This window comes from Colobus angolensis, unplaced genomic scaffold (genome assembly GCF_000951035.1).
Source record: "Colobus angolensis palliatus isolate OR3802 unplaced genomic scaffold, Cang.pa_1.0 Scaffold685, whole genome shotgun sequence".
NCBI lineage: Eukaryota > Metazoa > Chordata > Mammalia > Primates > Cercopithecidae > Colobus > Colobus angolensis.
Window position 1 is genome coordinate 189,765 of NW_012120543.1, and position 26,413 is coordinate 216,177.

Here is a 26,413-nt window from a genome sequence, read left to right on the forward strand (position 1 = left end):
TGGGTCTCCTGAATACAGCAGACTGATGGGTCTTGACGCTTGATCCAGTTTGCCAGTCTGTGTCTTTTAATTGGAGCATTTAGACCATTAACATTTAAGGTTAATATTGTTATGTGTGAACTTAATCCTGCCATTATGATCCTGCAATAATTCTACAAGTGGATTACTTTGGTCAAAACATGAATGCTTTCAAATTTAAGAGATTTTTAGAAGTGGCATTTAAAATATACATTTATACTTATCTGCATGTTAATCAAGAGTGAGTGAATGAGCTTATATTCTCACCAGTTCACCAACCATTTTGAAAATGTCTATATATTGATAAAACAGTTGCCCTTTTTAAAGTTTATATTTTGAAAAACATTCCCTCAATGTGTATACTCATAATTAGTCAGGAGGATGGCGGGAAGAGAAGGATCTAGAATTTATTATCAGGGCAGTGGCGGAGATATTAGAGAGTAGTTGAAGGCTGAAATAGACCTGACAGTCTCATAAACAAGAGGCAAACACTCAAGGATGGAAGCATAAGATGAGGATGAGCAATGGCAATACAATAAAATGAGAAAAACTTCTGATATACCGAATCCATGCTAGCCATATATGTCCATCTGGAAAACTTCATGGAAAGCATATTACATTTGTTTTCCCATTCCTGTGACATTGTCTTCCAAATATTAGAGAGAAGACACCGTAAAGAAGATAATAATGAGGATAATAAGAACTATACCAAACTCAGCATTTGAAAAAATAAATTGAATTTTTCTTCCAGCAAAGAGAGACTAGTTAAGTTGCACCAAACTTCCAACTGAGAACAACTAGAAAAGTGTGGAAAATGATTTAAAATAAAAAGTTATTTAAAGGCATCAAAAAGCTAATGATACAATAAGATGCTATGGGGGAAATATCAGGGGAAAAAAGGAAACTCAGAATGTAATCCCAATCCTGGGGGCTGATTTTTTTCTAGCAGCAGTTGATGATTCCTGAGGATATAGGTAAGATGCTAAAATGCTGTGAATTTTTACCAAATTCCCACAGAGTCATAGAGCTAAGAGCATAAAATGTGAAGTTGGGTATGTCAAGGAGAGGGGACCTTGGCAAACCACTCAGGCTTAGATATGAACCTCTAAGAGCTATGTCAGGTAAATACGGGTAAACTGGAAATAGACCAGCCCTCCAAGGGACTGAAGTCCAAATTAATCATCTCAATCATCAATGAGATTACAGATTTGGGGTTTTCCTTGCAACCTAGCAATTTGACAGAAAAAAATCTTCCCTGGAGCAAGACAACTTCATCCTAAGACTGAAATAAATAAATCTACAATTTATTATGTATAGTTCCCCAAAAAAATCTAGAAGGAGATAAAAATGACATGATTAAAAACCAAGCAAGCAAAAAATAAAAAATAAAAAGGACAATAAAAAACACATAAAATCCAGATAATCAGATAATGGCATTATTGTCAAGAATATAAAAGATTAAGTATTTCAGCCAAGAATTGGAAAATATATTAAAATGAACAGAATTTCTAGAATTAATAAATGCAATAACTGTAATTAAGAAAAATTTTGTGATTAGCAGCATAACATAACAGATATACTTTTGTAGTCTTTACCCTTCAGATTACAATGTACATTCTTGCCTTACCAGTCTAATGCATATTAGTTCTTTTACATCTCCTTGAACAACAAGGAGGTTTGGAAAGAAGAATCTGAAGAAAATATCCAGAATGAAGTATGAAGACACAAAATTATGAAGACATGGGGCAAAATTAAAGGAGATACAGTGAATACACCAAACATGTTTAATTGGAGTTCTAGAAGGGAGAAAAGCGAGTAGTTCAAAAGCAGTATTTCAGGGTATAATGTTCGAGCGGTTTCAAAAAGTAGCAAAAGATACCAAGTCACAGATGCAAGAAGCAATGTATATTTCAAGTACAGTGGGGCATGAGGAAAACCAAACCCAGGTCCATCATAGTACAGCTGTTGAAATCCAAAGAAAAAAGCAAATATTCAAAGTAAAATCAAAACAATGGGTTATCTTCAAATGAGCCAAAATAAGACTGGATCGATATGTAATTTTTAAACAGAAATAATGTAGCTTGAAGAAAGTAATGTTATATATCCAGAGTGCCAAAGTATAATAGCCATAGGCCTAGAATTGTGTGTTTATATAATTTCCATTTTTTTGGAAGATACAAAAATGGAAGTTAAATAAACATCTGTGATATTGCAAAACATATATTAGATCTTCAACCCTGTTTCCTGGCATACAGCTCCTAAAATTTTTATAAACTCCAAAGTGAAGTCTTTTTGTATGCTAAGCTGGCAGCCCCTGGGTAGCTTCAGGATGGGGGATGGTCACTGGAAAGAGCAAGGCAGTATTAAAGGGCTGGGACTTTCAAGGGGCTGAAGGGTAAGTCAGTCACCAATGTCCAATGGATTAATCAGTCATGCATACATAAAAAGCCTACACAAAAAGTCAAAGGACAGAGTTCAGAGAGCTTCTTGATGGATGAACACATGAAAGTTCCTGGAGGGTGGCACACCTGGAGAGGGCATAGAAGCTCCACATCTCTTCCCGCTGCCTTGCCCCATACATCTATTTGTCTGCATTATTTGCAATGTTCTTTATAATAAGCTGGTAAATGTAAGTGCTTCCCTGAGTTCTGTGAGCCATTCTAGCAAATTAGTCACATTCAAAAAGACAGTAGTAGGAACTCCAACTTGAAGGCGATCAGTCAGAAGTTCTGGAGCCCCAGACTTCTGATGGGTGGTGTCTGAAGGAGGGGGCCAGTCTTGGGAACTGAGCCCCCAACCTGTGGGATCTGATGCTATCTCCAGGTAACCTAATTTAATTTTGACACTATCAAAATTAAATTAGTGGACACACAGCAGGTGTTTACTATAAAACTGATTGCTTGCTTGTTGGTAGGGAAAACTCCCCCACACATTTGATCACAGAAGTCTTCTGTGCTGATGGTTGTTGTGGAGTGAGAAAATAGAAAAAAGCACTTTAAGTGATTTTTTTTTTCACACTTCTGACTTTTTTTTTTTTTTTTTTTTTCAGACAGGTCTCACTCTGTCGCTGCCCAGGCTGGAGTGCAGTGACATGGTGTTGGCTCACTGCAACCTCTGCCTCCTGGGCTCAAGTGATATCCCACCTTAGCCTCTAGAGTAGCTGGGACTACAGGCATGCACCATGCCTAGCTAATTTTTGTTTGTCGAGATAGGGTTTTGCCATGTTTTCCAGGCTACTTGTGACTTTTTTTTTTTTTTTTGAGCTGGAGTCTCACTCTTGTTGCCCAGGCTGGAATGAAATGGCACGATCTTGGCTCACTGCAACCTCTGCCTCCTGGGTTTAAGTGCTTCTCCTGCCTCAGTCTCCTGAGTAGCTGGGATTATAGGCGTGCGCCATCATGCCCAGCTAATTTTTGTATTTTTAGTAGAGACAAAATTTCACCATGTTGGCCAGGCTGGTCTCGAACTCCTGACCTCCAGTGATCCACCTGTCTTGGCCTCCCAAAGTGCTGGGATTACAAGTGTGAGCCACCACGCCCGGCCCTACTTGTGACATTTTAATGCAAACAAAAGCTAAGCAAATTTGTCACCAGTCAAAACTAAAGATTCATCCTCAGGCCAAAGAAATATGATCCCAGATTGAGGCACGTAAATACAAGAAGGAATGAAGAATAATTACATTGGCAAATATGTAGGAAAATCTAAATGAATACTGACCATATAACACAATGATAATGTCTTTAAATAATTTTAATATGTGTTCTCATTGTTCAGCTCTCACTTATAAGTGAGAAATGCAGTGTTTGGTTTTCTGTTCCTGCATTAGTTTGTTGAGGGAGGGGAACAACACACACTGGGACCTGTCGGAGGGGTGGGATCAGGGGAGGAAAAATAGCTAATGCATGCTGGGCTTAATACCTAGGTGACGGGTTGATCTGTGCAGCAAACCACCATGGTACACGTCTAACTATGTAACAAACCTGCACATCCTGCACATGTAGCCCGGAACTTAAGATAATAATTAAAAATAATTTTAAAAAGGAATTTAAATATATAAATGTATATAATTAAAAATGCACACCAATATACTGGGAGGGGTATTATAAAAGTTAAAATATTGGAAGGTACCTGTGTTGTCCAAGGATATGTAAAAGAACTAACATACATTAGAGGCAAGAATGGATGTTTTAATCGAAAAGGTAGACTACAAAAATGACAGAAGAACGTCACATTATCAATCCAAATGAGGCAAAAATTAATAATTTAAAAATAATTTTAAATTTTACAAAGGAAAAGAGAAAATTAGAATAGGAAAATAGATGTAAAGCAAACAGGAAAATGTTATATTTAAGCCAGATTATATGTGGAATTATGTTAAATGTAATGTACTGAAGGTTTCAAATAAAAAAGCAGAGATCATAAGACTCAATTAAAAATTAATTCAATCAAATGCTCCTTAATAGGAACATAGGTAAAACAAAACACAGCACATTTGAAAAAAAATGGCAAAAAATGTACCATTAAAACACTGACCAAAAGAAAGCTGTTATAACTATTCATAAGAGAAAAAATATACTTTCAGTAAAACACTACTAGAAGAAGGGCTATTTTGTAATGACACATGGTTCAATTCAACATAAAGATGTTAATAAAACAAATTTGTATGTACTTTTTAGCGCAAAGCCAAAATACACATGACAATAAATTGATGGAAGTAAATGGAGAAAAAAGTGCACAGTAAAAACTGACAGAAGTAAATGAAGAAATGGACAAATCCACATTCTCAGTAGGAAACTTAAATATACTTCACTGAATGACAGATAAAACAGCCACAAAATCCGTTAGGTGAAGATTTAAAAAACATGATTAACAAAATTTACTTAACAGAGGCCGGGCGCAGTGGCTCACGCCTGTAATCCCAGCACTTTGGGAGGCCAAGCCGGGCGGATCACGAGGTCAGGAGATCGAGACCATCCTGGCTAACACGGTGAAACCCTGTCTCTACTAAAAATACCAAAAAAAAAGAAGAAGAAGAAGAAAATTAGCCGGGCGTGGTGGCGGGCATCTGTAGTCCCAGCTACTCAGGAGGCTGAAGCAGGAGAATGGTGTGAACCTGGGAGGCGGAGCTTGCAGTGAGCCGAGATCGCGCCACTGCAATCCAGGCTGGGTGACAGAGCGAGACTCCGTCTCAAAAAACAAACAAATGAACAAAACTTACTTAACAGAAAGAACACTGCATATGACAACACATGCAACATTTCAGAACAGATTATATGCTGACCTATAAAACAAGCGTCAAAAACGCTATAGTGGTAATATAATCTACTTTGAATGGCTGCTGAAAATTTGAGGTTATTGGGGGGGGTTCCCTGCCCCTCCTCCACCCCTAGTATAAATCTCAAGAATGTTATTTTCCAATATCCCTCACCTCAGGTGACACTCCTCACTCCCCAAATCCTGGACCAGAGAGGATCACATGACTCAGACCTTTCCCCTAAACCAGGGGAACACCTCGGCTCAGCCATTACCGTAACCACAGGAGGGGAAGTTTTCCATGTGGTGCCAGGATGGATGTATCAGGACCCACTAGGTCCAAGACCTCAAGAGAGTGGGAAACAGTCAGCCTTGGCTCTTGCTACTTCCCATTTAAAGGAGAGTCCGCTAGGTGTCATGTGGGTTGGAATGGAGGTGGGGAGGGGGCTCAGTCCCTCCTGCCCTGTGGGGACCTGAAGCCAAGGCTTCATGCTGACCAACTCACCCATGGTGTGTCCTTAAGGCAGTGACCTTTCACCAGTGTCCTCACAGGGCTCTCTTAAAGGGAATCTGTGTGGTCTAGAGCTCGGGGTTTGCAGAAGTCTGGGGAGGGCAGCACAAGATGGTGAGAGCAAGTCCCAAGCAACTTTGTTAGTGGACAAGATGGAGTCCTTACAGGAAGTCCCTTCTTCAAAGGCATAGAGAGGAGACCTCTAGGGGCTAGACGAGACTGAACTTACTTTTCTTACTGCCCCCTAAGTTCACTACCAGTCTAACCCCCAGGGAGCGGTTTCCAAGGGAGATACTCTTGCAGAATTGGTTAGCTACAATCAAGGGGCCTCGGACCCAGGTACTTGTTACAAACAGAGAACTCAGCTATTCAGTCTCTGTCCAATGCATTACATTGTATTTCTTTATGGAAGAGGAGAAAACTTATTTGCAGAATCACCAGCTCCTTGCTGTCCCTGAAGTTTACCTAATTATAAATATTCAACACTACAAAATGTGTATTTTGAAAATAAAGTCATTCTGCACCTTCTATCAATATGATCACCTCATGATGACCTAAAGATATTCACTGTAATCTATTTACCAATCTGGTGCACACTTTCTAGATATGCAAGGCAGATGTTTACCCACCTTAAAATATTTGTAAGTAACAAGCATACATATATATATATATATATATACACACACACACACACACACACTATACATATATATTCTTTTAAGAATTTGAAGTCACATAATTTTCTGCAAACTGATTTTTTCACATACTGTGACATCCTTTAATTCTCATTTCTTTACCAAATGTGGTTTGGATGCAGATGTTTATTATAGAATGATTTTGCTTTTCAGGGAAATTAACTGTTGATATTTGTTACACTTTCTCCTGGTAAGCAAAGTCCTTTAGCACAGGGATATTAACACAAAATCTGCAATACCATTGCAAATATGTTCTTCCAACTTTTCAGATTTTAATATTTTTTCTTTTGGCAATATAGCAAGTATTTCTAAACTTTTATTAAATTTATGACTTAGAAATAAGACAGGTAATTCTTTGGGAGTACAGTGGGAACAGAAGAACACAGGGTGAATAGGAAGGGAACACAAGGGGTCAGGGAAGCTGGGAGAGTTCTGAGAGGGAGCCCAGCCAGGGGGAGGGAGCAGTGGGGGATTTGGGGAGGGGACCCTACAGACACTCACCTTCTTTCAACACACCATAGACAGAAAAGTAGAGCATCCATTTCTGAAAGGGAAGAACTCTGGTGCTCAGGATCCCCTTTAACCTCCTACCCACCTCTGGCTCTCTGGGCCTGTCCAAGGGAGGAAGCAGGTGCTTGCCTTCTGGTATCACATGTCCACCAGGAAGGAGCTGATGTCATGTTGAGCTTCGGACAACACACTGAGGGAGTCCACAATGTCACGTTTTGTGTGCTTCAGCAGCTGCCCTCACAGGTCTGTAGAGAAGAGAAGCAAGGATTTGGGGTGGGAGGTGCTGCCACACCCTGGCCCTTGGCCCCTGTGATTGTTCCCATCACACCCCCTTACCTTGCCAAGTCTTCCCCATCACAAACTTGAGCATTTTTATATTTCCACTATCCTTGAAGTACTTGCGCAAGCTGCTCCTAGGAGAAAAAGAAGAGCAGGCGTGGGTGGTCTGGCCAGTGAGGGCATTTCCAGGAGCTGGCCTGTGTCTACTGGGGATCCTATTTCTTGTTATCATCCTGATGTGCACTACCATTTACCCTCAACCCAAATTTGATCTGGCCCTTTCTTCTCATCTCATTTTTAGAGAGATTCAGGATCTTGACTTTGGGGGCCTTCTTTATAATGTTAGACAGGTCATCCAGCCAGCAAACTTTGTTGTTGTGCAAATTCAAAGACAATAGCTTCTGGGGAAGAAGAGTTAGATAATAACAGAGTGATCTCATTGATGTGCTCATTTCCCTGCCCCCTTCTTTAATTGTTTTAAGAAGACTGGAAATGTCAACAAAAGTAATGTCTACTGATTTCTCTGGAGGCTAATTAGGAAAGGTGTTCAGAAGAATAAATAGGTATTAATCTGTTGGAGAGAGCACTAGAGTAAGAAACAGACCCATTTCTCTTTACAGCACCTTAGGTAGGCCACATCCCTTATCCTGTATTCCACTGGTACATAGGATGAGCAACACACATTACTACATGAGTGTGTTTGTGTGTAGTAATGAAGATTAAGAATATTGCTGCCATTGCTGAGTTAAGGAAGTAATCATGATGGCTTTCTTCTTTATATTTTGTTTTGTAAATTAAACGGTTTATAATATTTGAATTTCACAATATACATTTGTTTGAAAAATATTCACCACTTACATTTTACATAATTTACAGACCTCTGAACTTGCAGCATCATTTCTAAGAATTCATCATATGAGACATTTTTGTTGCATGGATTTTTAAAATGTTATTATGCACTATTTAAATTATAATAAATTTTATTATGAACTATTTAACATATACCAAATAATGTCAGAATATTTTTAGTTATTCCGGATCTAAAGCTTTCATTTGATGTCTGTTGTTTTGTAAACAGACATTTAATGGGCACCTCTCTGTGTCAGGCTATAATGCTTAGTGAGAGATGCAAAGATGAGTAAGATTTGATGATTTCCACTCTCAGTGGAAATTACAAAAGTATGTGCCAGGCAAATGCATAAACTTATAATGATCTTGTAGAAAAACTGCATCTATTTTGCATTTTCATAAGCAGCATGTATCTAATATTGATGAAGAATTTTGGAGTCACCCTAAAATGTGTAAAACAGTTTCACGAACTATTAATCCTAAACCTTTAGTAAATTAAAAAAGCTAACTCTGGCCCGGGCGGGCTCCGGGCACAGGAGCCGGGGTTCCGGCAGCAGCTCGGCTGGGAGACTGCGCGACCCGGCGACTGGGCCACACGCGAGTCCAGCGGTGAAGGGGGCAGGTGATCGAAGCCCCTAGAAGACCAGCATTCTCGTGATTATGGAGGCCCCTCTGTCCTTTCTGTGACGGAAGCAATGCTGACCTCGGTTTCTTGGACCCATTCTGACTCGGGAGCCTTCATGTAAAGGGGTCCCGTCGTGCCTCCCAGTAAGATGCCAGAAAGCTCAGGAGTTAATGTCTCCGGTGGACTGAGTCAGTGTTACTGGGGCAGCGGTTTCTCCAAGGCCCTTTAGAAAGACGATGACCTCGACTTTTCTCTGCCTGACATCCTATTGAAAGTAGGGACCATGGAAGATGAAGAGTTGACCAACCTGAGCTGGCTGCATGAGAGCAAGAACTTGCTGAAGAGCTTTGGGGAGTCAATCCTCAAGAGTGTCACCCCGGTCCAGGACCTGGACGATGACAGTCCCCGTCCCCACCCACTCTGATATGCCCTACGATGCCAGGCGGAACCCCAACTGCAACCCCCCCTTACTCCTTTAGCTGTCTCATATTTATGGTCGTCGAGGACTCTTCAATCAAGCGCCTGCCAGTGAAAGATATTTACAACTGGATCTTGGAACATTTTCCATATTTTGCAAATGCACCTGCTGGGTGGAAATACTCAGTGAGACACAATTTGTCATTGAATAAGTATTTTAAGAAAGTGGACAAAGAGAGGAGTCAGAGTATTGGGAAAGGGTCGTTGTGGTGCATAGACCCAGAGTATAGACAAAATCTAACTCAGGCTTTGAAAAAGACACCTTATCACCCACACCCATACCCACACGTGTTCAATACACCTCCCACCTGCCCTCAGGCATATCAAAGCACATCAGGTCCACCCGTCTGGCCGGGCAGTACCTTCTTCAAGAGAAATGGAGCTCTTCTCCAAGATCCTGACATTGATGCTACCAGGGCCATGATAATCCCCCTGAGATACAAGCAGGTTTTCCTCTAGGAGCGATACAAAGCAGAGCGCAGGTCCTGAGCTGAGAGGACCGTTTCCCGGTGGGCGGCAGCTGCCAATCAGTCCTATTGAGATGACGGCTGCCATAAGGAATGGCATCACCAGCTGCTGGATGTGGACTGAGAGCGAGCCATGGTGTGGCTCCTCGGTGGTTAGGGGAGACCCCAAGGAGAATCACAACTACAGCAATGCCAAATCCTCCAACGCCCAGAGCACCTTGCCCACCAGCGACTCCATCCCTTCCTCCTCCTTGGCCGACGACCACTGCAAGTTTGCCAGCACGGAGAGGCAAGAGGGCAATGAGGGCAGCGAGGGGAGCTTCCGGAGCCACGAGAGCCACAGCGACAGGGAAGAGGAAGACAGGAAACACAGCCAGAAGGAGCCCAAGGATGCTCTGGGGGACAGCGGGTACACGTCCCAGCACAAGAAACGCCAGGACTTTACTAAGTCCAGGAAAGTCCCTAGCGACACACTGCCCCTCAAAAAGAGACACACTGAAAATCACCGCCCCCCGCCCAACAGCCCCCCACCAGGCGAAGAAGAGGAGATGAAAGAAGCGCCGGGTTGCTCCTGCACTTAGCAGAGATCCGATCCTGTTTGAATAACATCACCAATCAGACGGCAAAGGGGCAGAAAAAGCAAAAGGAAATCACAAAAAAATTAAAAACAAGTCACTGATTTGTTTTGAACTTACGGCCATTTGGTTTCAGCATGTCAGGAGATTTCAAATGATTTGTGGCAACGTCAGCTTTTTCTTTTTCTTTTTTCTTGTTTTGTTTTTGGTTTGGTTTTCTTTTTTTTTCTTTCCTCCCCCCCTTTGTTTTATTATACTTTAAGTTCTAGGGTACACGTGCACAACGTGCAGGTTTGTTACATATGTATACATGTGCCATGTTGGTGTGCTGCACCCATTAACTCGCCATTTACATTAGGTATATGTCCTAAATTTGTCCCATCTTCTTTGTTTTGGACCCTTAAGAATTTTATTTTTAAAGGAGATTGAAGCCATATAACTCATACTGACACTCAGCTGTTTTACAAAAGCTTTTCATTATCTGAAGACAAAACCGAAAAAGCTAAAATTACCATTGCTTCCTCAAGCTTGTCAGAAACCTGTGGCTGAATCTGCAAGGTCAACGTCAATGCCACCGAAACAACCATTCAGCATCTAGAAGATACGTGTGCAAAGTAATCGTCGTTCAGGCCCAACCCTTAGGTTTACATGACTGTGGTCTGAGTTCCCCAACCCCCTCCTCCTTTTATTAGATGAGATTTAGCACACTCTCAGTTATTTAAACATGCAACATTTCTTGAGTATGTATGTGGAGGCCATCTGAGCTCATAGCTGATTCAGTAACCAGTTTCATGCTGTGCCATTCACACTCACTACTTAATACTGCCATGATGAAAATGTGGAGGAAAAATGTATCCGTGTGTGTCTGGGAAGCATATACACTTGTACATTTTTAAGTTACTCTGATTCTGTAACATTTCTGAGTTTTGTTCCGTTTTACAGAAAAAAAAAGTGATAAAGCAATCAGAAGACCAAGAGGCTTACTATTGATGCTTAGGGTCATCTGACCTTGGCTGGCCAATAGACCTACAAGGCCAAATTAATTTAGGAGAGTAATACTTTTTCAAAAGCCATTTTTTCTGATATTCATGCCAATATCATGAATAGAAAGGGAGAACCATAAAGGAGAAAGAATGTGATGTTCAATTATGTTCGTGTGAACCTAAAGAAACAATATGGAGGCAGGCACAATCAGCCAAACTCTAGGGACTTGATGGTGTTGCTTGGAAGGCATGCACACCTGCATTTTGCATTCTTTGTATGTAATCATATTGCCAAAGACAAACTATTTCATCATTTTTTGTAAATAACACTTTTCCCCAGACCTACCATAAGTTTCTGTGATGTATTGTCTTCCAGTTGCAATAAAAACTACTCAGTTGCATCAAAAATAAAAAACAAACAAAAAAACCTAACTTCTGTAGTTGTCATGAGACTTCATAGGACAGCCTATGGAAACTGCTACCCATAGTACTCTGCGTGAAATAACAACTTTAAAAAATGCTTGTTTTCAAAAACAATGGAAACAAAAGCCAAAATTAACAAATGGGATCTAATTAAACTAAAGAGCTTCTGCACAGCAAAAGAAACTATCATTAGAGTGAACAGGCAACATACAGAATGGGAGAAAATTTTTGCAATCTATCCATCTGACAAAGGACTAATATTCAGAATCTACAAAACACTTAAACAAATTTACAAGGAAAAAACAACCCCATCAAAAAGTGGTGAAGGACATGATAAACATTTCTCAAAAGAAGACATTTATGCAGCCAAAAAACACATGAAAAAAAGTTCATCATCACTGATCATTAGAGAAATGCAAATCAAAACCACAATGAGATACCATCTCATGCCAGATAGAATGGCAATCATTAGAAAGTCAGGAAACAACAGATGCTGGAGAGGATGTGGAGAAATAGGAATGCTTTTACACTGTTGGTGGGGGTGTAAATTAGTTCAAACACTCTGGAAGACAGTGTGGCGATTCCTCAAGGATCTAGAACCAGAAATACCATTTGACCCAGCAATCCCATTACTGGGTATATACTCAAAGTATTATAAACCATTTTACTATAAAGAAACATGCACATATATGTTTATTGCAGTACTGTTCACAATAGCAAAGACTTGGAACCAACCCAAATGCCCATCAATGATACACTGGATAAAGAAAATGTGGCACATATACACCATGGAATACTATGCAGCCATAAAAAAGGATGAGTTCATGTCCTTTGCAGGGGCATGGATGAAGCTGGAAACCATCAGCAACCTAACACAAGAACAGAAAACCAAACACCGCATGTTCTCACTCATAAGCAGGAGTTGAACAATGAGAACACGTGGACACAGGAAGGGGAACATCACACACCTGGGCCTAGGGGAGGGATAGCATTAGGAGAAATACCTAAGGTAGATGATGGGTTGATGGGTGTAGCAAACCACCATGGCACGTGTATGCCTATGTAACCTGCACGTTCTGCACATGTATCCCAGAACTTAAAGTATAATAAAAAAATTTTAAAAATTAATGTGGAAACACAAAGCACCTAGATTCACCAAAACAAATTTATTAAAGAAAGAATGAAATTGGAGGACAAGTATTACCTAAGACTTATTAAAAGCTGTAGTAATCAAGGCAGTTTGGATATTGGCAAAGATAAATAAATAAAAGGAACAGGATAGAAAGTCCAGAAATAGACACAGACATATATGGGAAAAAAATGCTGGTTCTCCTCCTTCTACTCCCTGATAGTTCGCATCATATACAAATTTAAAAACGCTTTTAAAGAAAACCACAGAGTAAAATATCCAAGTCTGAGAGCATAATTGCTACTCTGTAAACTAGCCTACACAGTAATTTTATCCTACTCTTTCCACTATAAACATTGTTTAATCTAGAAGAGCTGTGGGAATGTGGATTATTTATACAAACTAGATCATTATAAGTTAGATCAACTTGCTCTGGAATTGAATCCTACATATTATCTCGTAAGCTCTGTTGCTGCAGGAGGGCATTTCCAAGCTTGTCCAATTATGTTATTTAGAAATAATCTTCTATTATTTTTCCTTTATTTTCTTGTTTACTAAGTCTCCTATTGTTCCAAGGGTCCTGGTAAAGTGTGGTTAGCAGGAACTTTGAGCATTAAAAAAAAATCAAAGCTCAGTTGATGGAGAGAATAACTGAGAGCCTAAGAATATTTGAGAAAATGCCATGGGATTGTTCCGAACTTGCTTATACATCAGATCTAATTAGCAGCAAGTCCTTCACTTTTAATTCAGTAGAGGATGATCTCCAAGGTGATTTCAGGTTCTAAAATTTGTTTATTAAAAGTGAATAGAGCTTTTTATTTTTTATTTATTATTTTAGAGGTTTTATTATCAGAGATCAAGCTTTTTGATGATATGAACAGTGAATCTGAATGCTTAATCTGTCTTTCAGAAGTTCATTTCAGGGTAATTATTTATGACCAAACCTGTATTTAATTCATGGAGTGAAACATCTTCAGAAGAGTATGATTTTGGCATCTTTTACCTAGGGTCGCAATATTGGTGAAAAGGAAATGTTTCTCCCTAATCAAATGTTCACTAACCCTCTTTACCCTAGCATGGTGTAAGGAATGAAATATACCATTCTATGAATTTGAGTTGTGGTTTTAATTAAAATTCTTATTTGTACTCAGTCTAAATTCTCAATGTAAGTCATCTTTAATTTTTTCCAGCACAGAATTCCTGAGTTGCTTTGTATAACTTAACACACGCAAAAATTAACACTAAAAATTGTAGCTAGAGTCAAGTTTGGACAATCTTCTTAAAGAAGTCTAGCTGATATGAATAAATTGAGTTAAGAGAGAGTAAAAATTGCTAATATGCTGGGCACTCTCCTAAGTGTCTTACATGAATTCTTTTAATCCTCAGAATTATCCTATAAAGTAGACATAATTAATACTCCCATGTTACAGATGAAGAAAATTGAGGCACAGTAAGTTTCCCAACATTATACCGCTATTAAATGATAAAGGCAGGTTACAAACCCAGCAGCCAAACACTACTTTACAAGGGCTTTGTGTGAGACAAACTTACCTTGAACAGATCCTCAGAGATTCTGATTTAATTATTATGGAACGGGATGAGGGTGGAGGCGGTGGTCTGCTGAAGCCAATTTATACGGGATCATGAGGCTTGATCAAAAAATCTTCAGGAATTTTGCACTGATTAACTTTACTATCTCACATTGGTATGTTGAAATTGGCCATGGAAACAGTATTTATGCCATGGAAATCAGCAAATACAACAACTCAGCCTCCCAACCTGCAGCTCTGGTTGGTAAACATTTAGCAACAGATCACTGAGTGGAGAACAGATATCAGCATTTTGAAAAACTCCTCAGGTGATACTAAGATGCAGGAGGGGCTGAATACCACTGCTGATAGACAGACTGTTACCTGTAGTTTCTCCAAGGAGTGAGATCAGAGGAGGGAGAAGATGAGATGTTCACTTTTCACTATATTTGATAGGCACATGCATTTCTTTTATAAAATCATATGCCAAATTTAAAGAAATCAATAAAGAAATATATATTTTTCAAAGTTATCTCTGCCTTTTACTTGCAATTATATAAATAGCGCTGACTTATAGTTAGGGCATGGCAAAGGGATGGATGTAGTCGGCAATCAGGGACACTTCTTTGCCACAGTCTCTGAAGAAAAGAGTCAGTTTGTGAAGAGCGAAGAATGGATTCTGCTCAGTAGACAGAACCCACCTCTAAGGAGGAGACTTTGTGTGGCTCTGGCTTCAGGTAGGAGATAAAGATCCAGGAAAGTCAGCTGTCAGATAAAGGGAGATCTAACACCAGGGGACTGTAGCTCAGACATGAGACCAGACGTGAGATGATTGGCAAGAAGCTGGAGGAAACTTGTTCATGAAGGAATTTAATCCTAAGCAGCCAGACAGAATGGGGAAAATATGGAGAAGTAAGACTGTGGCCAATTTCCGAGACTTGGAAGACAAAAAGCTCAATTAACTTGGTCAAGGATAGGAGAGGACTAACAATAAAGGTGGCCTGACAATGACCCTAAACCTAACTTTGGACCACAGTTGCAGGATCAAAAATATCTGACTGCCAGCATAGGAATTATGCAGGAACAGAGTAGCCACAAAGTTTATTGCAAGTATTCTCACTTCAACAATTGTAATATTCTAAGAATTCTAATTGTTTCCTACAATGCAACTTCAGTAACATAAGCCAAAAAGAAAATGCCATTACAATTGGTCAACATAACGAGTTCACACCATCCCCATTACATTCTAGCTTTTATGTGACACAAATTCCTTATTTTGATCCCATTTTATGATTTTTAGAAAAGACCAACTAGTGTAGTAAAAGTGTACTAAAATAAGAAAGGTAGGTGTAGGTAGAACTGGATGGACTTAAAAGATACGGAATATAAATCATACAAGAGGCCAGAATATAAAGAAGATAGGTGTGTCCTCATTATGATGAAGTTGTCTTCAAATTTTCAATCAACACAGTAGAGGAAACTTTTGAGACTACAAAGTGACTCTTAATGCTGGACACCAAATGATGTGATAGACAAATAACCTATTAAATCTTGTTGGTAAAACTTTTTCAGTAGCTTACTCGGATGCATCCTTTGAAAGCTGACTTATTTACTTGAAAGTAGTAAGTGTTACTGATATATCAAATAAAGTTACTACACACAAAACAAATTTCTGGAGCTCCTTGGGGACAGATATTCCTGTAGTGGCTACCACATGGTAGATATTCAATGAATATTTATAGAATTGAAAGGGTAGTGTGTGGCAATATGTGCATTGAAAGTCATTGGGGCAGATCTGAGTAGAAGTTTGCCTGGGAATTGACATGATGCTTCAGAGAAAGTTCTTGATGAGAGCATTTTAGTCATTGTGATGTGTCAACTTGGCTAGGCTATAATACTCAGTTATTTAATCAAACAGCAATCTAGGCATTGCTGTGTAGGTTTTTTTGTAGATGTGGTTAGCAGTTGCAATCAGTTGGCTTTAAGTAAAGGAGATTACTTTCAATAATATGAGTGGGCTTCATCTAACCAGCTGAAAGGCTTCATGAGCAACAACCGAGGTTTCCCAGATAAAGAAAGATTCTGATGCAAGACTGCATCAGCTCCTGTATGAGCCTGTTGGCCTGCTCTATGAACTTCAAACTTGCCAGCCCCCACAATTGCATAAGCCAATTCTTTCAAATAAATTTAATTTAAAAATACTTTGAAAATATATACTCTTTGAAAATATATACTGGTTCTATTTCTCTGAAGAATCCTGACTGATACAACCACTTACAAGAATAAAATGGGGAGTCTTCACTTACCACTTAGTAATATAATATGTGCTTGACTTTTACAGATTTTTTGAAATGTTATTATCTTTCTGGCCCTTTTAAGTATAGTATTGGACTTACTTCACACCATATATGAGACTACAGTGTCATTTCCTTGTTAATTTCTCTAATTATATAGTTATCGAAATTTATTTATGTTAGGTCAGCTTAACTCCTCATGATATTTTTTTTCTATCCCTCTAGTTTGCTTTTACTATTTTCACAATGTAATAGACAAATCTCAGTAGACATATAAAAATAAAATGAACTTAATAAAATTGACTAAAAATATCTATAGGGAGCCAGAGTCAACTCAAAACTTTGTTAAGGACTTACTACTCTTGTTTTTCTGTTTTTCTTAAAACTTGCTTTACTAAATATATATTTGTATGTATTTTTTAAGCTTCCAGATATTTGAACCTCAGTAATAGAGTTTTGTGTTATCCTTACTTTTTATCTTTTTAATTTATTCTTAATGCTTTCCACTAAGAATTGAGCACACACTTGGTGCCAAATACTGTTCTATATTCTTGGGAAACGTCACTGAGAATGTACATTCTGGGGTGGGGGTGGGGAGTAGTTGGGAGACAGATAATACATAGTCAACAAAATAAGTATATTATATTAAATATTTAAGGTCATACATACAAAGTAAAAACAAAAAAACAAAACAAACAAAACCCCAGAAAACAAAAAAATATTGGAGGATGGAGCAAGATGGCAGAATAGAAATCTCCACTGATCATTCCCCTTGCAGGAATGTCAAATTTTACAACTATCTGCACACAAAAAAGCACCTTCACAAAAATCCAAAATCACACAGCATCTCTAGATCCACATGGGGCCTTGGGGAACTCATCACCCTGAAGGGTAGGACACAGGCCTGGCTGGCTTTGCCATCTACTGATTGTAGAGTTCTAGAGCCTTGAGCAAACACAGGTGGTAGCCAGGTAGTTGGTACAACTTGCCTTGGGAGAGACCCACTTGCTGTGCTAGCTTCAGGTCTGACTCAGGGCAGTTTCCATGGTGGTGGCCACAGGGGTGCTTGTGTCACTGCACCCCCAGCTCCAGGCGTTGGTTTGGGGGGGGGGGAGGGAGAGAGAGAGAGAGAGAGGGAGGGAGAGAGACTGATTGGGAGAACGTAAAGGAAGAGAACAAGAGTCTCTGCCTTGTAATCCAGGGAATTCTTCCAAATCTTAACCAAGACCAACAGGTGTTACTTCCACGAGTCTGCAAGAACCACAGTGTTATAGAGCTTGGGGCCTAAGTCCCTTAAAATACCTGGAAAGCCTTCCCCAGATTGTGAAGAGTACAATAAATACCTAACTTTTCCATGTCCAAAAACCAACCAACATCAACAAGCATCAAGAGCAGCCAGGGAAACATAACCTCACCAAACAAACTAAATAAGGCACCAGGGACCAATCTTGGAAAAACAGAGACGTGTGACCTTTCAGACAGAGAAGTTGAAATAGCTGTTTTGAGGAAACTTAATGAAATTCAGGATACCACAGAGAAGGAATTCAAAATTTTATCAGATAAATTTAACGAAGGTATTAAAATAATTAAAAAGAATCAGGCAGAAATTTTGGAGCTGCATACCGAAGAAAGCTTTAATAGCAGAATTGATCACAAGAATTAGTGAGCGTGAAGACAGTCTATTTCAAAATACATAGTCACAAGTGACAGAAGAAAAAAGTACAAAACAATGAAGCATGCCTACAGGATCTAGAAAATAGCATGAAAAGGGCAAATCTAAGAGTTATTGGGCTTAAAGAGTAGGTAGAGAAAGAGATGTTAGCTTTAAAGAGGAGGTAGAGAAAGATATAGGGATAGAAAGTTTATTCAAAAGGATAATAATTTTTACCCTAGAATAGTATATCTGGCAAAAATATCCTTCAAACATGAAGGAGAAATAAAGACATTTGCAGATAAAAACTGAGTTTTCATCATAATGATCTTTTACTTCTTTGGTCAATTCCTAGGTATTTAATTTCATGTGTGGTTATTATAAATGGGATTACTTTTTAAACTTCTTTTTCAAATTGCTCGCATGCTACTGATTTTAGTGTGTTGATTTTGTATCCTGCAACTTTACTGAGTTTGTTGATCAGTTCTAATAGTTTTCTTGTGGAGTCTTTCGGGTTTTACAAATATAGATCGTATCCTCTATAAATAAGGATAATTTGACTTCTTCCTTTCCAATTTGGATGACTTTATATCTTTGTCATGTCTGATTTCTCTAGCTAGGACTCACAGTGCTATGTCGAATAATGGTGTTGACATCGGACATCCTTGTCATGTCTAGATCTTAGGGGAAAGGCTTTCAGTTTTTCCCCATTCAGTATGATACTAGTTGTGAGTCTGTTGTATATGGCTTTTATCATTAAGCTGTGTTCCTTCTATCCCTAGTTTTTTGAGAGTTTTTTTTTAATCATGAAGGGGTGTTGAACTTTACTAAATGCTTTTTCAGCACCCATTGTCATGATTACATGTTTTTGTCCTTTTTTCTGTTTATATAAGGTATCACACTGATTGATTTACATTTTTGGAACCATTTTTGCATTCCTGGGATAAATCCCACCGGGTCATGATAAAAGATCTTTTCGAAATATAGTTCAATTCTGTTTGCTAGTATTTTGTTGAAGATTTTTGCATCAATATTCATCGGAGCGATTGGCCTGTAGTTTTCTTTCTGTAATGTGTCTTTGTCTGGGTTTGGTATCAGGGTAACACTGGCCTAATAGAATGAGCTTGAAATTATTCCTTCTGCCTCTATTTTTTGGAACATTTTGAGTAAGATTGGTATTAGTTCTTCTCTAAATGTTTGGTAGAATTCAGCAGTGAAGCCATTGGGTCATGGGCTTTTCTTTGCTAGGAATATTTTCATTATGGGTTCAATCTTGTTACTTGTGATTAATATGTTCAGGTTTTGGATTTGCTCATGGTTCAGTCTTACTTTACTGCATGTCAAGAAAATTATCCATCTCTTTTAGATTTTCAAATTTATTGGCATATTGTTGTTCATAGTAGCCACTAATGATTCTTTGAACTTCTGTGACATTGGTTGTAATGACTCCCTTTTCATCTCCAATTTTATTTATTTGGGTCTTCTCCCTTTGTTTCTTCATGAGTCTGGCTAAAGGTTTGTCAATTTTAAGTTTTCAAAAAACCACCTTTTTGTTTTGTTGATCTTTTGCATTTTCGTCGATCTTTTGTATTTTCGTCATTTCAAATTCATTTATTTCTGCTCTAATCCTTATTATTTGTTTTCTTCTCCTAATTTTGCATTTGGTTTGCTCTTGCTTTTTTAGTTCTTTAAGTGCATCATTAGGTATTTATTTGAAGGTTTTCTTCTTTTTTGATGTAGGCATTTATAGCTATCCATTCCCCTCTTAGTACTGCTTTTGCTATACCACATAGGTTTTAGTATGTTGTGTTTCCATTATCATTTGTTTCAAGAAATTTTTCAATTTCCTTCTTAATTTTTTTCATTGATCCACTGGTCATTCTGGAACATATTGCTTAATTTCTATGTGTTTGTATCATTTCCAAAATTCATCTTGTTATTGATTTCTAGTCTTATTCTATAGTGATTAAAGAAGATGCTTGACATTATTTCCATTTCTTGAATGTGTTAAAACTTATTTTGTGACCTAACATATGGTCTATTCTTGAGAATGATCCATGTGCTAAGTAGAAGAATGTGTATTCTGCAACTGTTAGATGAAATGTTATGTAAATATCTAGTGGGTTTATTTGTTCTATACTGCAGATTAAGTCAGTTGTTTCTTTGTTGATTTTATGTCTGGAAGATCTGTCCAATGCTGAAAGTGGAGTGTTGAGGTCTCCAGCTATTATTTTACTGGGGCCTATCTCTGTCTTTAGCTTTAATAGCATTTGCTTTATATATCTGAGTGCTCCGTTGTTGGGTGCATGCATATTTGCAATTATATCCTCTTGCTAAATTGATTCCATCATTACATAATGACTTTGTCTCTCCTTACAGTTTTTGTCTAGAAATGCATTTTGTCTGATAGAAGTATAGCTACTCCTACTCTTTTTTTGGTTTCCATTGGCATGGAATATCTTTTTCCATCCCTTTATTTCTAGCCTATGTGTGTCTTTATAGGCAAAGCATGTAATAGTTCTGTTTTTTTTTTTCATCCATTCAGCCACTCTATGTCTTTTGATTGGTGAATTGAGTCCATTTACATTTAATGTTATTATTGATAAGTAGGGACTTACTCCTGCCATTTTGTTATTTGTTTTTCTGGTTCTTTTACAGTCTTCCTTCTTTCCTTTGTTCCCATTTTCCTTTTAGTGAAGGTGTTTTTCTCTGAGGGTATGCTTTGATTTTTTCCATTTTTGGTGTATATTTTATGTTTTTCAACTTGAACTTATCATGAGGCTTGCAAATCCAATCACACTACCCACTATTTTAAACTTCTGATAACACTGATTGCATAAGCACACAAACAAACATGTAAAAAGAAAACTAACAAAAACTCTACTCTTTATTTATTTATTTATTTTGCAGTTGTTTTTTGTTTTGTTTTGTTTTGTTTTATTTTGTTTTTTTTGGAGATGGAGTTTCCTTCTTGCCCAAGCTAGAGTGCAATGGTGCAATCTTGGCTCACTGCAACCTCTGCCTCCCGGGTTCAAGTGATTCTCCTGCCTCAGCCTCCCGAGTAGCTGGGATTACAGGCACCCGCCACCATGCCAGGCTAATTTTGTATTTTTAGTAGACACAGGGTTTCACCACATTGGCTAGGCTGGTCTCAAACTCCTGACCTCAGGTGATCTGCCCGCCTTGGCCTCCCAAAGTGCTGGGATTACAGGCATGAGCCACCGCGCCCGGCCTGTTTTTTTGTTTTGTTTTGTCTTTTATTAATTATACTTTAAGTTTTGAGATACATGAGCAGAATGTTCAGGTTTGTTACATAGGTATACATGTGCCATGGTGGTTTGCTGCACCCATCAACTTGTCATCCAGGTTTTAAGCCCCACATGCATTAGATATTTGTCCTAATGCTATCCCTTCCCCACCCCTCACCCCCTGACAGGCCCCAGTGTGTGATGTTCTCCTCCCTGTGTTCATGCATTCTCACTGTTCAACTCCCTCTGATGAGTAAAATCATGCAGTAAAACTCTACACTTTAACTTCATCCCCTGGCTTTTTAACTTTTTTTTTTTCCTTTATGTCTTATTGTACTGTCTACATCTTGAAAAGTTGTTGTATTTATTATTATTGTTATTATTATTATTCTTATTATTGAGACAGTCTCACTCTGTCGCCCAGGCTGGAGTGCAGTGGCATCATCTCGGATCACTGCAAGCTCCACCTCCCGGGTTCACACCATTCTCCTTCCTCAGTCTCCCGAGTAGCTGGGACTACAGACACCCACCAACACACCCGGCTAATTTTGTTTAATTTTTTTATTTTTTATTTTCAGTAGAGATGGGGTTTCACCATGTTAGCCAGGATGGTCTTGGTCTCCTGACCTCGTGATCCGCCCGTCTTGGCTTCCCAAAGTGCTGGGATTACAGGCGTGAGCCACTGCACCCAGCCTGTATTTATTATTTTTGATTGGTTCTTCATTTAATCTTTCTACTTGAATAGTTACAGTGTTATAATATTCTGTGTGCTTACTATTACCAGTGAGTTTTGTACCTTCAGATGATTTCCTCTTGCTCTTAACATCCTTTTCTTTCACATTGAAGAATGCCTTCAGAATTTCTTGTAGGACAAGTTTGGTGTTGATGAATTCCCTCAGCTTTTGTTTGTCTTGGAAGGTCGTTATTTCTCCTTCATGTTTGTAGGCTATTTTTGCCAGACATACTATTCTAGGGTAAAAGTTATTTTCCTTCAGCACTTTAAATATGTCATGCCACTCTCTCATGGCATTTAAGGTTTCCACTGAAAAGTCTGCTGCCAGACATATTGGCGCTCCATTGTATGTTATTTATTTTTATTACTATTTTTTTTTCTCTTGCTGCCTTTATGATCCTTTCTGTATCCTTGATTTTGGGGAGTTTGATTATTAAGTACCTTGAGATAGTCTTCTTATGGTTAAATCTGCTTGGTGTTCTTGAATGTTGATATTCTTTCTGAATGTTGATTTGGGAAGTTCTCCATTGTTATCCCTTTGAATAAACATTCTACCCCATCTATTTCTCTGCCTCCTCTTTAAGGCCAGTAACTCAGAATTGCCCTTTTGGAGCTATTTTCTAGATCTTTTAGACACAGTTCATTGTATTTCATTCTCGTTCCTTTTGTCTCCTCTGACTGTGTATTTTCAAATAGCCTGTCTTCAAGCTGACTAATTCTTTCTTCTGCTTGTTCCATTCTACTCTTAAAAGACATTCTTCAATATGCCAGTTGAATTTTTCAATTCTAGAATTTCTGCTTGATTCTTTTTAACTATTTCAGTCTCTTTGCTGAATTTACCTTATAGAATTTTGAATTATTTCTCCGTGTTATCTTGAGTTTTTTTAGTTTCCTCAAAACAGCTATTTTACATTCTCTGAAAGGTCATATATCTCTCATTCTTCAGGATTAGTTCCTGGTACCTTATTTAGTTCACTTAGTGAGGCTATATTTCCCTAGATGATGTTGGTGCTTGTAGATGTTCATCTGTGTCCAGGTATTGGAGAGTTAGGTATTTATTGTATTCTTCACAATCTGGGCTTATTCATGCCCATCCTTCTTGGGAAGGCTTTCCGGGTATTCAAAGAGACTTGGGCCTAGAGTCAAATAATACTATGTTTATTTCAGACTCATAGAGGTACTGTGTTGGTAGACCTGGATACGATTTGGAAAAGTTCTCTGTATTACACCAGGCAGAAACTCTTGTTCTTTTTCCTTACTTTATCCCAAACTGAGTCTCCCTCTCTGTGCTGAGCTACCTAGACCTGGGATTGTGGTGATGCAAGCACCACTGTGGCCACCACCACTGGGATTGTGCTGGGTTAGATCTGCATCCAGCACAGCACTGAGGTCTTTCCCAGAGCCCTTCCTTTTAGGGTGGCAACTTCCCCCATGCCTCAGGCATTTCCAGAGATGCTGTCTGGGATCCAGGGATAGGAGTCAAAAACCTTAGCAGTTGACATGATGCTCTATTTTACTGTGGCTAAGCTGGCACTCACACTTCAATACCAAATCCTCCTCGCTCTTCCCTCCCCTTTCCACAGTCAGTAGAGCCTCTTCCTGTGGCCCCACCACTGGTCCACAGGGGTTCTGCCAGGCTACTGGTGATGTTCACGTAAAGCCCAATGTCTCTTCTGTCAGCATATAGAAAATGCTGCCAGGACTGGGCTTACCCTTCAGAGCAGTGGGCTCCCTTCTGGCCCAGGGCAAGTTCAGAAATGCTGTTTAAAAGCCTAGGCCTGGACTTGGTGGCCCCAAGAACTTCCTTGTTGTTCTACCCTACTGTGGTCAAGCTGGTACCTAAGGTGCAAGACAAAGTCCCCTTTACTTCCCCCCCTTTTTTTTTTTTACTTTTTACTTTTCTCAAACAGAAGGGGTTTTTCCTCATAGCCACCACAGCTGGGAATGTTCTGGGTCATCCCTGAAGCCAGCACATCTCAGAGCCCAAGGCCCACAGTGTACTCTGTGGGTATCACTGCTGGTTATTAAGGGCCCAAGGGCTCCTTAGTTAGCAAGTGATGCATCCTGCCAGGATTGGGTCCTTCCCTTCAAAGCAGTGGGTTCCCATTTTGCCAGTGTGTGCTAGAATTGTCATCCAGGAGCCAGGGCCTGGAATGGAGGTCTCAACTCTGCATGGTGCCCTATACTACTGTGGCTGAAGTGATATTCAAGATGCAAGACAAAGTCACAAAGTCCTCTTTTCTCTTCCCTCTCCTCTCCTTAAGCAGAAGAAAGGACTCACTTTCATTGCTGCAAGCTGTACTACCTGGGGTTGGGGGAGGGATGGTGCAAGTATTCCCTTAAGCCATACCAGCTGGTGTCTCCCTAGGTCACATGCCACCCTAGTTCACTAGCTTTAAGACCAACCTAGCACTAGGAATTTCCTAAGAATTGCAGTCTTTGTGTCCTAGACTGCATTTCAAGTTTGCCTAGGAACCCAGAGCTCTTCAGCTTGCAGTGACGAGGCTTGCCAAGAAACTCAAGTTCTAGCTGCTGGGACAGGCAATTCTCCTCTGGCTAAGTCTGGTCCAAATGCTTACTCTGTGTGCTGGCTTAGACCAGTATGGCTTTATTCTGCTCTATGACAGGGCAGCACTGAGCTCAATTTACAGTCCCCCAGTTGCTGGACTCTTCCTACCCAAAGTGCACAGATTCCTTCTTGGCACTGCACACCTGGTGCTGGGTATGAGGGAGGCAGCAAACTGTCTCTGCTGCCCTCTTCAGTGCCTCTTTTATCAATATGAAGTTAAAACTAGGTGCTGTAATTGCTTACCTGCTTTTTGGTTCTTGTGACTATGCTTTTCTGTGTGTAGGTAGTTGTTAAAATTGGTGTTCTAGCGTGTGGATAAATGGTGTAGGCTTCTATTCTGCCATGTTGCTCTGCCCACCTCATTTTCAATCTATGTTTGTCCTAGACAAAGCATGTCTCTTGCTGATCACATATGAATAGTTGAATTAATATCTACCCTATTTTTACTCTTTTTATACTTGCCCTTCTTGTTTCTTTTTTTGTCTTACACTCTTTTCCTGCATTATTTGCTTTTATGTAAGCATTTTATATAAATTCTTTTTCTCTCCTCTCTTTACATATCAATAATGCTTCTCTTTTTTTGGAAGGAAGAGGCTTTAATCAGCTGGGAGCATCGACAGACTTGCATCTTAAGATCCAAACTCCCTGAAGAAGTCTCTGGCCCTTTTAATGGCTTACAATTCTAAGGGGTCCACATGAAAGGGTTGTGATAGATTGTGCAAGTGTGGGCTATGTGACTGGGGGCTACATGCATCAGCAGTGGGGGCTAGCAGAACAGAACAGAGAGTTTCACAATGCTTCCTCATATGGTCAGGTCAGGAGTTGATCTTTAACTACCAGGCCCAGGTAGCAGTGCCAAACAGTCTGGCCATTGATCTTACTTCTGCTTCTTTCTAACTTTTTGCTTCCTTCTGAAACAGGAGACAATGAGAGAGGTGGTCTCCTTCCTCAGTGAAACCTCATCTCTACTAAAAAATAGAAACATTAGCAGAGAGTGGTTCTGGGCATCTGTAATCCCAGCTACTCAGGAGGCTGAGGCAGGAGAATTGCCTGAACCCAGGAGGCAGATGTTGCAATGAGCAGTGATCCTGCCATTGCACTCCAGCCTGGGCAACAGAGTGAAATTCCATCTCAAAAAAACAAGAGGTTGTGTATGGTGGCTCATATCTGCAATCCCAGCACTTTGGGAGGCTGAGGAGGGTGGATCACCTGAGCTCACGAGTTCAAGACAAGCCTGAACAACATGGAGAAACTCCATCTCTACTAAAACTACAAAATTAGCTGGGCGTGGTGGCGCACGCCTATAGTCCCAACTACTCAGGAGACTGAGGCAGGAGAATCACTTGAACTTGGAAGGCAGAGGTTGCAGTGAGCTGAGATTGTGCCATTGTACTCCAGCCTGGACAACAAAAGCAACATTCTGTCTCAAAAAAAGAAGAAAAAAAAAAAGTCGATATTTGGAGGCAGAGACCCCAGAGGTGCAGGTGCATGCAGGAAAGGCCACAGAGGACACAGCTGGAAGACTCCCTGCCAGCCAGGAGGAGCAGTCTCCAAGCAAACAACCCCATCCACCCCTCAAACTTGGACCTGCAGCC

The 26,413-nt window shown here is 39.6% G+C and overlaps 1 protein-coding gene and 1 pseudogene across 1 annotated transcript in view; one reads left to right on the top strand and one right to left on the bottom strand.

Annotated features, from left to right (window-relative positions):
• Positions 1-7,198, bottom strand: part of LOC105500773 (nuclear RNA export factor 2-like) — a 25,005-nt gene extending 17,807 nt beyond the window's left edge. The window contains 1 exon segment of the mRNA XM_011926443.1: positions 6,979-7,198. Coding sequence (XP_011781833.1) covers positions 6,979-7,015 — 37 coding nt within the window. The 5' untranslated portion in view covers positions 7,016-7,198.
• On the top strand, positions 7,193-10,363 carry LOC105500774 (annotated as a pseudogene).
• The last annotated feature ends 16,050 nt before the right edge of the window (positions 10,364-26,413 follow it).